This window comes from Bidens hawaiensis, unplaced genomic scaffold (genome assembly GCF_021521415.1).
Source record: "Bidens hawaiensis isolate Kalapana, Puna unplaced genomic scaffold, B.hawaiensis_p1.1 tig00010387_1, whole genome shotgun sequence".
Taxonomy (NCBI): Eukaryota; Viridiplantae; Streptophyta; class Magnoliopsida; order Asterales; family Asteraceae; genus Bidens; species Bidens hawaiensis.
The window spans coordinates 748,448-764,331 of NW_027491790.1; the positions used below are offsets into that span (position 1 = coordinate 748,448).

Here is a 15,884-nt window from a genome sequence, read left to right on the forward strand (position 1 = left end):
AATCGATTAAATCAAGCCGAACCACTATACATGTTTTTCATCTCTAACATCCGCTCATGCCTTTTCTAGTAAAAGTAAAATCTTATGAAATACATGAAAATTTACTTATTGAACCACGGTATGAACTGTTGTCTCTAAACTTTTGCAGTTAGTTCGATCAAAAAGTTCAAAATCATGCCCAGAAGCAACTCTCGTTGATCACAACTAAAAGATTGCGGCTGCTACCTATATTATCTTTCTATCTTTAACAAAACCGATATTAAAATCCGAATGGTGACTTTCTCCTGCTTCCGCCTTCTCCATATTGCTCGTTCCATTTCCTGAGCTCGTTCATGCTCGCCGCATCATAAGCAACCGATGGGCCCACCTATATTATTTATTGTTAGTGAAAACTTAAATTGATCAAAGTCAATGATGAGATATCAAGAAAGTCTACCTTGGCTTTGGATTGAATAAAATCATCCAAATTAAGCGGTCTTAACGCTGGGGTAGTATCACATTTTTTTCCCTGCAAAAACAACTTACATATTACAAATATGGTATAATCCAAACCGAAGTTTAAATAAATATAAAAAACACATGTGTGCTGATGAGTTAGCCAGTGACGATAAAAGATGCTTACTTTCTTTTCTTCGTCTAAAAGTTCTTGGACAGGTCTATATGCCGCAGCAATACAAAGATTCTACAAAAAAAGTTATAAAAAATAAAAAAAGTTACACTTATAGGTAACAAATTTGACGCCGATTATATGACATTATATTTTACTTGAAAATTACCTTCAAGTCGCTCCCTGAATATCCTTCAGTTGCATTAGCAAGACCTCTAATATCAAAATCAGGTTCAATATTTTCTTTATCAAGAAATATTTTCAATATCTTCATCCTATTATCGGCATCCGGCAAGTCCACATAAATCCTAACACCAACATCCAAAACCATTACACCACTTTCTTCAAGTTCAAAATAATATAAGAAGCATTATTTAAAATTACGATATTAGCATACCTTCGTGGTAACCGACGAATCACTGCATCATCAAGATCAAACGGTCGATTAGTGGCACCAAGAATGAGGATCCGTTGACTGTCTTTTGACCTCAATCCATCCCAAGCTGCCATAAACTCATTTCTCATTCTTCTAGTAGCTTCATGCTCGAAACCCCCTCCACGGGCCCCGAGCAAACTGTCAACCTGTTTAAAAGTTTAAAAAGACACGTTTAACTAAACTGAGAATAACAAAAGTGGAAAAGTTTAAAACTTGAGTGTAACTCTAACCTCATCAACGAACACTATTACAGGAGCCAACTTGCTGGCGAATGAAAAGAGAGCCTTCGTAAGTTTTTCAGCATCACCAAACCACTACATAACAAACAACAAAATCAAGAATTTAACATAATCACTACACTTTAGTCTTTTATTTTTTTGAACTTTTTGAATATTACAAATAATCAATGTTTTAAATATGATTACACTTTGGGTAGGCATGTAAGCAAACCGAACATTCAAAAAACTATTTGTGAACCGTTCGGCAGCAAGTTCGTTTATGTACGTTTATTTAATAAAAGTTCGAACAAAACAAGATTGTTTGTTCATTTAGTTAAACGAATGAAAATTAGCACGTCTCATTCATTCATCTACGTTCATGAAGTTCGTTATGTTCGTTTATATATATGTTATAAGTTTTTAAGATCCATTACAATTTAGCCTGGTTTTATGAAATTAAATATCACCCTTTACAATTTAGTCTAGATTTTTTTTATAATGATTAGTTTGAACTAGGGTTGTAATAATAAAACTACTTTAATAATTTTATAATGATTTTATAATGATTAGTCTAGATTTAATAATTTTTTAGGCTTAACAAATTAATGTTCACGTGTACTTAAAACTACTTTTCTCAGTTATTTTAGTTCATTTAGGTTCAGTCACGTTTGTTCGATTACGCTACGTTTATTATTTTAACGAACAAAAAACCCCATTCTTTTAAATGTTTGTGCTCAATCATTTTTCTGTAAAAGTTAAACGAACAAAAATGAACATGTCCCGTTCGGTTTGTTCACATGCTAGCTTTAGTGACACGTTCAACCAGCTTTATTTTTAGCTAAAAGAATTAAGAAGTACCTTGGATGTAAGTGTGGAGCCCGTTATACTGATAAAATTGGCACCGGCTTCAGTTGCAAGTGCCTTTGCAAGAAGTGTTTTACCGGTTCCAGGAGGACCGAAAAGCAATATTCCTTTGCAAGGCTGAAAAGGCTTATGTTAGTTATGAAGTGTAAAATGACCAAATTACCCATCAAGAAAGAACAGAAAACAAAGTACCCGCAACAGATTTCCACGAGAGAAAAGCTCGGGCCTTTTCATTGGAAGAACCGCTAATTCATGTAATGCAGTCTTCACGTCTTCAAGAGCACCAATATCATCAAACTTAATACCGATTTCACCCGGAGGAACGACTGCTGAAATAAAGTTGCTCTCGTATTCATCCTTAGCAAGATTCTGCACAAGTAACCCATGTTACACGTGTTTTTAGGGGTGGCAAATGTGACCCGTGGGTTGAATGGGTTGTATTAAAATGTATATAATGGGTCAGAATGGGTCAAACTAGAAAAAGAAAATGATTGAAACGGGTCAAAACGGGTTGACATTTCTAGAGTTTTTTTTATTTTTTTTATGAAACGGGGAAAACGGAAAAAACTTTTTAGTATTTTTTCTTTTTTAGTTTTTGATTTATATTTCAAGTTATAATTTTTTAATTATTTTTTTTGAATTTTTTAATGAGGGGTTTTTGAAATCTCAAACCCATTTTGACCCATTTCAAAAATCCCTCATTTAAAAATTCAAGAAAAAATAATTAAACAAATTATAACTTGAAATATAAATTAAAAACTAAAAAAGTAAAAATACTATAAAGTTTTTTTCCGCTTTTCTCGTTCCATAAAAAAAAAGACACAACCTTTAAGAAATGTCAACTCGTTTCAATCACATTCATTTTTAGTTTGATTAGTTTGACCCATTTTGCCCCATTATATACATTTTAATACAACCCATTCAAACCAATGGGTCACATTTGCCACCTCTACATGTTTTCTTTAATTCTTTTTATTTTACTTGTTTATAAAACAAAACGCGATATGATCATTGAAAAGTCAACGAAACAACCTTTAGGTTTTGTGCTGGCTTCTTGGAAACCGATTCCTGTTCTTTTAGCCTCAAAATTGCAACTTCAAGGCTTCATGTTGAAAAAGTTTGTTAGCTTAAAAATAATGCAATATATCATGGAACCATTAAATGAAATGAAAAGGTTAATCAAAGATATTAATACCTTTCACGAGGCAAATTCATTCTATCGGATTTAACAGAAGGAAGATCACAAGTGGATAAGTAGTGGTTTTTAGCCCACCCTACAACATTCTCAGCTTCTGCAAATTAAAAAAAAATCCAAAATAAATATTACGCATTTGACCACTTTAAATCTTAATGTATTCAATCATCAATATGATAAGCACGTAATCTTACTCTTGGTTGTTAGTATCACTCCATCGGTATTTACATGCAAGAGGTCTACACAAGTTAGTTCATTTTCCTCAAGAACCTGAAACATGTAATATAAAGAAGTAATAAAAATTGATAAGCATATGCGTTAAAGAACAAAATCTGTCCTAGAAGATATGCATACCTTATACAATTCATTTATATTACTTCGTGATATAACAATTCGTCTGTCTTCATCGATTTGTTTATTAAATACTTTTAGGGTGTCTTCCTCCTGCAAAAAAAATAAAACAAAATAAATAATAAAAATAATAATAATAAAATGTTATAACAGGTTATTGAAAGTATCTAACAAATAATGATGTATTACGATTCTAATATATACTACTAACCTTTGGAGTATGTAGACTCATAACATTAGTGAATATCTTGTGAATATCAGTGTCCCCGGGCTGTCTCGTGGGCTTTAATCCCTCAGCAAGTTGCTTCAATGATTGAGGCTGAAAAATAGTATTTAATGCAGTTAAGAAAAAAATAATAGTAAGAGTGACAACACTAAATGTTCTAAAAAAACTATGAATTACCAAATTTGCAAGACGACCAAGATTTGGAAGAATCATAGTCTGCTGACAAGAAAAACAAAACAAAAATATCAATATGTTTTAATATGAAGGAAATAACAAGTATCACATAACAACCAAAAAAAATATAAAAAAGTTCAGAATTAAACTTACCAATTTCTCTTTCTCTCTAGATCCGGTATCAACTTTGTTTTGCCCACATATCAAGACAACGGGTCCCGATATCTTGTCAAACATTTCTTGAACTTTATTCACAAAGTCTTTGCGGTTTGACTTGGAAACATCCCATGAGGAGTCTGGGAAATACACAATAAGAGGTTGCACAGACCGCAATATCTGCCATCATTATAATATAAAAAAATAAAATAAGATTCCTACTTTTTTATTACTTTTTCATTTTTTTAGACTGAAATTAACAGGAACTGTATGTAACCTCAGATAATGCTTCCATTGCAATATAACAATCTTCGGCTTCAGTATCATAATCACGCTCCACATGCTTAGCTGCAAATAAACAAAATATAATCAACAGATGATTAAATAAATATTATTATGATAATATTGTTTATAAAGTTCTACCATGAATCCAGTATATTGATGGTGTCGCAGATTGCTCAGCTTTTTCATCATCATCTGCCTTATCTTCTAAACTATCAAGAATAACTGCAACTCTTTCACCACTAATTTCAAAGATCTCCCCACGTTGACCCGTGGCTAACGGTCTGAATAAGAAAAAAAAAACAACCAAAATAGAATGAAACCAATGGTTCAGAGATAGCTATTTGTGGCTGATAATAAAATTCCAAAAATGCTAGATAAAAATAATCAGATATCAATCACACAACGCCATAATAGTATACTTCAAGATTCCACAAGAAAGCGAAATCATGAACACGTATTTTACTTCTATATAAGGTCCAATCAATCATGCAAAATCACAGCTCAAAATTCTATGCAAAATGAAGGTGGATGAGCGAGGGTTTAGCTTCAAGCTCCATAGCATGCATTATACAATGTCAATAAATAAAACCACATTAACAGAGAGAATCAACAACAAAATAAGTTTAACAAATAATGTACTACACTAAAGTCAAGATACACCATAGAGATGGGCAGGACAGGATTGACACAAAATACGTTGTCCTATTTGTAAAACAATAAAAGATAATAAAAACTAAACGACTTAATAGGTAGTATGCGTTGACAAAAAAACACGTTAGCCTATTTGTAAAACACTTTATAATTTGTTTTCAATGATCAAACCACCCCTGTCCTAAGCTAGACTGTTTTACATAGTAACTTCATTATAGTAAAATTAACAACTTTCTTTCCCATCATTTCCAACTCACGAACACAAGTTATTCTACAAAGGGGAACAAAAATGAGAAGGATTTGTAGCCACACAAAAAAAACCCTCCAAAAAGATTTATAAAAAATAAATAAAAAAATCATAACTCAAAATTTAATAAAAAAACAAAAAAAGTAAAAACACAAAAATGTTTCCACCGTCTTTCTCGTTCTCATATAAAAAACAATGGTAAGTGAAAAAAGTCAAAAAAGTCTTGTCTTTTTTATCATTGTGTTTTGTGTTTATTTTCGTCATTGATTGTCTTTTTTCCTTGACATTGTGCCTTTTTTTCTTTATATTGTGTTATATTACTCAACATTGTGCTATATTTTGTTCGGCATTGTGTTATATTTTGCGATCTATTGTGTCTTTTTTTAGTTATAATTGTGTCTTTGATCTCGGCATTGTGTCTTTTCGTCAATTTTTTTTTATTTTTTTGTATTATATATATATATATAGGGGAAGGTTAACGTACAAATGAAATTAACGTGCTAAACGTGAGAATCAAATAGAGTAATTATATATACAAGTAGAGTAATTATGTAATTACATCATAGAGTAATTACATAATTACTCTACTTGTATATATAATTACTCTACTTGATTCTCATGTTTAGCACGTAAATTTCATTTGTATTTGATCCAAACCCTATATATATATATATATTTAACGGGAATGATGGCGGAAACATTTTAGTTTTTTTAATTTTTTTTGTTTTTTATTTATATTTTGAGTTAAAATTTTTTAATTTTTATTTTTTTGAATTTATTTTTAAGGGGTTTTTTATGTGGTCACAAATCTTTCTCACTACTCATTTTTGTCTCCCTTTGTATTTTAACTTTACCCGAATAATAATAATAATAATAATAATAATAATAAGTAAATAACACTACTCATTTGTATTTTAACTTTACCCGAATGTATCTTTTTTAAGACAAAACAAAGCTCTTCTCGTATTATCTCAGCTCTATTTGTATTATTTATTATTAAACCCATATGAACCTTGTTACGATTTCATAGGTATCCGTGTTGCTACTTCCCAAGTTTTGTGCTTTAGTGCCTTTTGTTTTAGTGAGCATCTTATTGTCGCCCATTTACCGTTTGTGACATGTGTTCTTCCCTTGAAACTTATACATGAATTCTTAGAATATTGATAACATGGATAAGTTTATTGAATACGTGATAACACAGCAACAATAGTTGTTTTCATACATATCAGTATGACTTACCAACCCACCTGCGTGTGATAAAGGTATATGCTTTTCTTGGACCATCAGATGTTGCTATCGACCCCAATTTAATCCTGTTATGCATTGGATATGTAAATAATCATGTGAGTCTAAAGTCGTTCTTCACTCGCAATTTCGACCCATTTACTTAATACAACGGGTTGAATTTTTCTCAAATGGGCCAAAGAAAAAGAGAACGGGTCAAGCGGGATGAAAGTCGCCCGAAGTCTATATTTCATGCCTACATTCTCCTAAACTTAAAGATTTAGAATTTACTTAACTTTATTTTTGTACTCATAATTAACATTTAGAAAAAACAAAGTAAAAAACGGAGAAAATAGTCTTGGTGGATCAACCTCCTAAACACGGTACATATATTTTTCACAAATAAAGAGACCCGAGACCACACAAAAAACGTATGTAACAAGTAACAGTCATATAATTCAAGCAGAGTCTAATAGTCGATATCGATCATTGATCAAATATTCAAAATTAAAGTATCATTTCTTTAAGCATATTTCTAATAAATTTACACAAAGAATAATAACAAATAAAGTAATTAGCAGATATAACAGAGAAAAGGCAATAACCTGTTATCTTCTTCCACAAAGACAGAAGGCCCAACATACTTGACGCGATCCCCTGATTTAAGTATATAAATAAATTAGTTGTTACCGCATGAAAAGAAAAGGCTTCAGATCAAAAAAAAGAAATTCACAAAAGTCCATCTGAATAAATGGATGGAAATATTTAAGTTATCGTACACAAGAACATGTGTTTCTAATATTGTAAAAACCATACCTTTCTTTAATGACTCGTTTGCTTCCTCAGCCTCAGCTTCCTCCTGCTTTGAAGATTCAGAAGATATCTCACCAACAATAGCAATGTTCTGTTATAAAAATAAGTGAAAATTGATATAAAAAATACACATTACAAATATACAACAATATCCCAATTCCTCCAATAATATGTAGCGCAGCATTTGTGATATGTATACACTATACACCCCTTAAGTTATGAAAAAACTGTAAAAAACTTTACCACGCGCATATCTATATCAAGTTTTCATTTTTTAATCTAATGACTTTCAACAAACTGTGTTAACTTATTAAAAAATTCGTAACACGTAATAAAGCAATACTATATAAATTAACATCAGTAAAACGATCTACTCGATACGTTCATAATGTAGCCAATATCAATGATTTTTACATTATTTTTAATCGTGTAACAAAATTATAACATTTTCTTCAATAAAGTTAATCATCTATTACATATTCTATTTGGAAATTTCGAAAAGAGAAAGTTGAGCCGATACCATGCCTGAAACACGTAATGGCAACATAAATATGTAATTAAAATAGCAAAGAATGAATACTTGTTATCAAATTAAAGTTTTATTTAGGCTATGTGAGAACTATTATTAAAGAACTGAAATGAAGCTTGTATTAAAATGTAATGAAGAACTTTATTAATTGTTATCTTTAATGCAGGGTTGTATGACAAATCAAATACTTTTTACATTCAATAAAAAAACTTATTTAGGTTGCCCGTGCACCACAACAGATTATAAAAAATACCTTTGCGATATCTTCAAGGTTTCCAGGAACAAGCTTCCTTAGGGCTGCAGCAGCCCGAGCCGCAACATCTTCATCCTCTGATCTCGAGTCCCCACTGCTACCCCACTCTTCCTCATTGCTTGCATCATCACCAACTTCCGATTCAGAAGTGACTTCTTCACCTGACTCTCCATGTTCTTCCTCTGATTCGTTTTCCGAGTTATCTTCACCATAATCCTAATTCACCACCAAAACAAAGATTTTTATAACCATGAGGATACAAATGATTGGATGATTATTAAAACGATTAACTAGGGGTGTTCAGAATTTGATTCGAAACATTCGAAATTCGCTTTGAATTCGATTCGTATTCGAGTATAGTAATCGAATACGAATTTATGATTTATTATTCGATTCGATTAGAAATTCGAATTCAAATTAATTCACACACACACATATACATATATAGGGAGGGGTTATTATAAAAAGATGAGAGTGTCTAAAAAGTGTAGGAAGAAATCTAAAGCATTGGATCTTAGTAATCAACGGTTAAGATGGAAAGATTAGATAATTGAGGGTGTGTTTTATTTTAAAGGCATATAAAGATGTGTTAAAGGGCATAATCGTCTCATGTGTTATACTATATATGGAAATATTTATTAAATATTTAATTATCATATTTTCATCCAAATTTAACATGATTACATACTATAAATAAACCTAGTTGAATTACCAGAAAAACACACTAGAACATCAAAAACACATAACGTAAAACCTTGCTGAATTACAGTGTGTTATAAACCATAACACCAAAGTTTAGTCCAAATTTACAAAAAAAAAAAAACACCAAGAACATCAAGAACAAAAACACACTGTATTATATCTATGATCATCATATTTTAATCTAAAATTAAAACAAAACACCAAGAACATCACGAACAAAAACACGCTATGTTGAACATAATGTACAAAAACACAATAAACATCATACTAAAACATCAATTATAAACACTAAAAACACACCAATAATGAACACCAAAAATATTGTTCTTGACATAAACCAATAATAAAATCACAATAATAGCAGAAACACACCAATAATTATAATAACTAATAGTTCTCCAATAATAACATATTGGAATATTGAAGAGGGGAAATAGGAATTATAATAACTAATAGTTTTAATTTCCAAAAATAATAAAAAAACCTATAGACAATCTTACCCCTATGTATTTTATTGAATCCAATGGTCAAAATCTCTTCTTACACTTTTTATGAAAAGTTGACTTCTTATTTTAACCTTGCTCTCTCTCTCTCTATATATATATATATATATAATTTTATTTTCTTGTTTTGGCCATATCCATAAATAATAAATATCCATTACAAAATATTAAACTCAATACAACATATCATTATTTTTTATCCCATACTATTTATATTTTAATTTTGAACTTATTATCACATGATACTGTAGCAACTTTAAACTAATATTTATGCGTTTTACAATTATGAATTTGGTTTTTGAAATTTTTAACATGAGTAAACATGAATCAAATCGAATTTATTCGACTTCGGTTCGTATTCGATTCGAATTCGAGTTTCAAATACGAATCAAATCGAATTTCGAATATGGCATACAATACGAATACAAATTCGAATATAATAATTCAGCTTTTATTCGAATACGAATACGAATACGATTATGAATACTAGCAAAAAAATAAATTATTCGGATTATTCGATTCGATTAACTTGAAAATTCGTTATTCGATTCGATGAACACCCCTACGATTAACAACAAAGAAACTTACATAAGGAGCCAGAACACTACTGTCAAGAATCAATAAGGGAACTTGAAAATCCCGTGCAAGTGCCCTAACAACTCTCTCTCGGTAAAGCTCAGTACCTGCATCGTCAGAATCATCAATTATCATATTGAACCGTTTGAGGCAAATGAACTCAATGGTGTCTATATATACCTGGTACACTCTGAAGCAAGATTCTCCCACTTGAAGAATCTAACCGTGAACCGTATGCAGTGGTAAACTTTTTATTTTTCAAATGAGAAGCAACACATTCCACTAAAAGATTCTTGGAATTTTCACTGTAATAAGAAAATTAGCACCGGAAAAAAAAAAAAAAAAAAAAAAAAAAAAAAAAAACTTGACAACAAAAAGTAAAACTATAGTACTTACTGTATATAATAAGGAAATGTATCCCATGAAACTGTTTGCTTCTCCCATGGAACAATCCTCCTTAAAAACTCGTTCTTGAATCTTTGTCGTTTGGTTGAAAAAGGTGATTCTTTTCTTTTACTTTCAATAGCCATTTTCTCATTGATAAGCCATTCCTTTTGATCCTGTTCACCTAAACGAGCATGTGCATCAGGGTGATTCACGTCCTCCTTTATACTTTCATTACCAATAATACGCTTATCGGTTTCTGACACATCTTTTATTGGTACATGTTTATCTTCACTTGTGTTTCTTCCATCACCCTCTGAGCTATAAAATCTATAAGAACCAATAGAAGTTGCATATGATCCCGCAAACAATCTTGTCGAACTAAAGCCGGAAAATTTTGTATAATTTGAGGCGTATCTTCTACAAACATTATTCCCAGAAAAACGGTTTGTTTCACCGCTGCAACGGGTTAAAGATCGGTAACAGGTTTTCTCGGGATAACTTGAGCCCGTTAAATACTTGTATGGTTGAAACACGAGGTCCCATCTTTTATTCTTGTACTTTAGTCTTATTGAATTCATAATATATATTCTCACACTTTGTGTAGATCCAAAAGACGGAAATGAGTGCCTCCAACACTCTTATTGATACAAACTGCTTTCTGCATTGTAGAAATAAATGTTATGATGTGCAGTCTAAAATTGTAATAATCGTATAAATAAATACACTTTTTGAGTGTTTTGAAAATTCTAGTAATTATTTAACAAACTAATAGATGAAACAACCAATAGAGATTTTTATATAATAAAGGGGATACGTGTTAACAAAACTAAATGTCTGCAAAGGAATCGGTATATATGTAAGCAAAGTTTACTCTTTGATGATCAGTTTGTAGCTGCTAATGTAAAACTAAATATTTGACCCTTAAATAATTAAAAGGCTGACTACTAGGGGTGTGCAAGAAACCGAAAAAACCAATCCGAAACTGAAAAAACCGAAAAATCCAAACCGAAAAAACCGAACCGAAACAAAAAACGACGGTTTGGTTTTATGTTTTTGTAAAAACCGAACTAACGGTTCAGTTTTGGTTTTGCATGTAACAAAAACCGAAAAAACCGAACCGAATTCCTAAATTTTTGTTTTTTATATTTTATATAGTAATTTATAAACATTTAATAAAAATGTAACTCATATATTATTGGTAGAATGTATAATAGTCTATTAATTTACAATTAACATTTAACAAAATTATTTATACCTAAATTCATTATTTTTTGCCAGCTTTACAATTAACATTTAACAAAACCCTAAATTTTTCAAGATCAAATGGCAAAAACCGCAATAAACCGAAGCCGAACCGAAACCAAAACGAAAACCGAAAAACCAAAACCGAAAAAACCGAAACCGAGTGGTTTCAAATACTCTAAAAACCAAAGTTTTGGTTTTCGGTTCGGTTTTAACTAAAAACCGCACCATGCACACCCCTACTGACTACTGCAATACGAAGCTACAATAAACATATAATCATTTCCAAAACACAAAAATTCAAACACCACCGGATACTATAATCAGTAAGTACTTCAAAATATTAAACTACATAATACATATGCACACATTAAGTGTACTAAAGTTCATTAACAACAATCTTGAATTGGTGGGCTGGTGGCAGTATTTTGCCGATTCGATTATAGTTAATAAAGATGCTAAATTTCCCACTGTTTAATTCACAAATCACAATCACACTACATAATACATACACACACATCAAGCAAGATGCTTTATAATTCCTAATGTCAATAAAAAAGACACCTTTTTTAATCCAAGAAAGGTCCATGCATGAGTTTTGGAGGTCAATTAAATTCATTTATTACTTCAAATTCTCATACAAAATGTTATTGTTATTTCAATTGAAGCATAATAACACAATGCTCAAGATTAAAGGCGGAAGCTTTGTCGGGATAATAATCGAAATGAAAACAAACCTTGAAAAGAAACCCAACCCGGATATGAAAGTGGGTTGGCTTGGATCTGGGTGCCTTGGAAAAAGGGGTGAAATTGATTTGAGTTTTATGTGTTTTAACCTAAGTTAGGAGACATGACATTGATGATTGATTCTACGAGGATGTTCTAAACTGCAGAGGTGTTTGGATATGCCTAAAGTGTGAATTTGTGAGGGTCACATTTGTAACTTCTAACTTTGGAATAAATGATTTCTCATTTTTCTTTATTCGGGTTTACCTGGGTCCGGGTCTTTGGTTATTTGGTGTTTAACCGAGACGGACTGTAAGTGTAAGCTTGATGTTGAACCATAACGTTTTATATTTTATTTTTCTCGGATTACAATATTTCGTATCTTTTATCTAAAGCCCACAATGCTCTTTCTGTTATTTAGAACCACGACGTCCTTTCTTTTATTATTCAGGGCAACGATATCCTTTCTTTTACTATTCGAACCACAACACCCTTAGGTTAGTCAAATCATTATTTTACATAGCTACAGTTGGAAAATCCTCGGCTACCATTTTACGCACTAGGTCACCAAGCACCAATTTTACATGTTCATACAACTCGACTCTTTTCAATAAAACATTCATTTAACATGCCTTTATATAGGCCATCATAGCAGTTAGGTTACTAGTCTATCTATTTAAATAGTCCTTGTCTTTGTTTAAAAGACGTTTATTCATCATGAAGATTAAATAAGATATTGATTTTGTCATATAACTACATCATATTATAGACAACTATCATGGCAATTGGACAAATTGTCTAACTGTCAAATTAAACATACCCTGTTCTATAAATGTTTACTATACATGTCACACCCTGCCTTAATGGCTTAGATGTGTGATTAACAACTAGTACCACTTTTGTCATATTATCAAAGTTCGTGTTACGCAACGGAAAATATTTCTTCGTCTAAAACATTGCTTTATATATACATCGAGAACTAAACACCTGATTTACATTACAAAACATTGTATGTTTCAAAAACGTAATTCACATATAATACAAAGCATGGTGTGCCATTAGATAACATTTGACAACTATATCCCTCTTCCTTCTGTACTGACTTTCCTTACTGAACAATCTGGAAAAATACAATAGCACGAATGCTGGTGAGTAGCTTACTAATTATAAAACATTTCATAATTATTTATAGGACGAAAGTTAAACTAGAAACAATTTAGTGAACAACGTCCATGGCCCCATCAACTAATCATATACACGAAACCATTCTTTTAATGGCACACATGACTCCAGTTCTCAATGACCAAGGGAACGACCAAGTCTAGTAAAGTGTGCTCACCGTTAGACCACATATGTAAGTACCCAGACAACGTATATTTTAATTTGAGAGCCAATGATTACTTTATTTATAAAGAGTTTCAGGTATCTATTATTCACATGTAAATGTTGGCTTGTTTAAATGATTTAGAAGAGTAAGGGCATACTCACCTTATGATATTAGCTTAATTGCAACTAAATATCGGTTTGATTATCTCATACCTATAGTTTTGAGATAAGATCATCTTGGATCTAGCTTCAGACACCTTAGGTATGACATTATAGTTTTAAGCATTGTAAGTAAGTTTATTTCGTTTTATTGTCTAAAAGATTTTGCACAAAAAAGTTAGTTTCATATAACAAATTTTCAAGGTTCGATTATACTCTCGACTAGGGTGTATAAGCTACATAATGTATTCACTTAAGCGATAATTTATACCTTAACAAAGGTTGGTTATACTTTATACAATGAGTTATACGACTTCAGTGAATGGACATAACTTCTACTTGCAATACGTCGGGTATTAGGAACATTGCATGAACTTTAAGGGCACATGAATACATCAAGACTCGTCGGGCATGAAAATCGAGGGGGCATTGGGATGTGAATGTACCAAATGAGCAGTCCTTGCTCGCTATTTACAGCAAAGTCTCGAGACCCAGACGACCCATAAAGAAACCCAATAGTGGTCTGCTGCCGCTATATAAGTTTGTGTCATCAGACACGTGTCAAAATATCCATCCTCTAGCGAATCGTCGACAACTTTGTCAGTAACTTGTCAGAGCAGTGAGTCATCGATACATGTCACGCTTTTGTGAATTGGTGTAATCCATGTGATAGCTCAGGGTTGATGGCTTAACTAGGTTAACAGTGTCGTGGCAGGTCGCCGAGTTAGGAGATAGCAACCCACGAGGCCCAAATTTTACAATATTACTATTTAGTCCATGGACTATAACTTAATATCCAACTAGATCTTCAATTTCTCAAGTTAACATATTTTGTACAAAACTTTTAGGATGTTAAAACACGTGAAGTAACATTCATTATTTTATCTTTCGTCAGTTATCCTTTAACAAGGTTTGTTTATTCTATAGGGTCAAAGCTTAAACTTCTAACGAAGTTGGATACAATCATCACTTTTACCTCGGTCTAGCTTAATAAGTAGATAATACGGTTTCTAATATTCATGTGTTGGATAGGAAGAACCTTTGTGTCTATCACGCACCTTATCTAGCTCCTTATCTCTTTATACCAGTACTTATCATAACCCCAAGCAATGTAACACCGTGAAAATTTCGAGTTCAAAGTATCAACTTTCCAAAGTCTAGGGACTAAAATTGCCAAATTCCAAACTTGAGGGTTAAAAATGAAAATTCTGATTTTCCTACTCATCGCGCTACGCGATAGGTCATCAGAGAGATCCATCGCGTACCGCGATGGGGCGTCTGACAACGAGACACGTGGTATGCCACGTGTCCACACGTGGCACATCGGTCGCCACGTGTCCCGACACGTGGCGCAACGTCCGCCACGTGTCAACACGTGGCGCAACGTCCGCGCACGTGGTGACACGTGGCAGACCTATGTTGTGACTCACCTGGGCTATGTCGCGGTACGCGACGGGTGCCCAAAGGCCCATCGCGTACCGCGATGGGACATTAAATTTCATCTATATATAGCAGCCAAGGGGTGGATCATTCTTCACACCAAAACCTGCTCTCAAGTCTCTCTAACTTCTCTCTAAAGCCCGACAATCATATAAACGATTTCCTCGATAAGCGTGCCTCGAATCTCGTTTGTGTATCATCGTTTCCTTGAAAGTTCATACCACCCTCCACCCACATATACCAAAAAAAGTGTTGTTGAAATGGCAATGAATCTCGATAATCGTGTCAACGGGTACGGAAGTTTGGCGTAATCGTTTGACGATCGAGAAGTAAAGCGGCGTCGGAGTGCTGCTCAAGTCCCTAGGATTTCGGTACGCCACTTAAGGTTAGGCGTAATATCGAATTCAATATAATCTAATATTATATTCAAGGCTTAAGCCTTAAGTCGAGGTTATACTCGATACCTCGATAAAAGAAAAGAAGAGAAAACATAACAAAGAAATGAATGAAAGATTGAATGTTGAATGTGTGATAACATATATATGTGTGTGAGTATATATGTATATATTCTTTGTTATGAAAATATTATTTAAT

General features: G+C 32.4%; 1 protein-coding gene across 4 annotated transcripts; it reads right to left on the minus strand.

The window, feature by feature from the left end:
• Positions 1-62: 62 nt before the first annotated feature.
• LOC143535128 (uncharacterized) lies at positions 63-12,551 on the minus strand. Of its 4 annotated transcripts, none has more exons than XM_077029472.1 (25): positions 12,377-12,551; positions 10,407-11,055; positions 10,191-10,315; positions 10,023-10,117; positions 8,230-8,445; positions 7,451-7,538; positions 7,240-7,291; positions 6,658-6,723; positions 4,651-4,793; positions 4,505-4,575; positions 4,225-4,407; positions 4,075-4,113; positions 3,883-3,990; positions 3,675-3,764; positions 3,515-3,590; positions 3,321-3,417; positions 3,158-3,227; positions 2,318-2,494; positions 2,120-2,242; positions 1,274-1,357; positions 1,005-1,189; positions 777-915; positions 623-682; positions 437-508; positions 63-367 (listed from the first exon to the last, which is right to left on the minus strand). In XM_077029472.1, exons 2-25 carry the CDS (start codon positions 10,973-10,975, stop codon positions 260-262), a joined length of 3,036 nt encoding a protein of 1,011 aa, XP_076885587.1. In that variant the 5' UTR covers positions 10,976-11,055; positions 12,377-12,551; the 3' UTR covers positions 63-259. The 4 variants fall into 4 exon arrangements, with proteins under 4 accessions (XP_076885587.1, XP_076885586.1, XP_076885588.1 ...); XM_077029471.1 differs by having other exon boundaries at positions 4,075-4,116; XM_077029473.1 differs by lacking the exon at positions 6,658-6,723 and having other exon boundaries at positions 64-367; positions 4,075-4,116.
• Between the last annotated feature and the right edge of the window lie 3,333 nt (positions 12,552-15,884).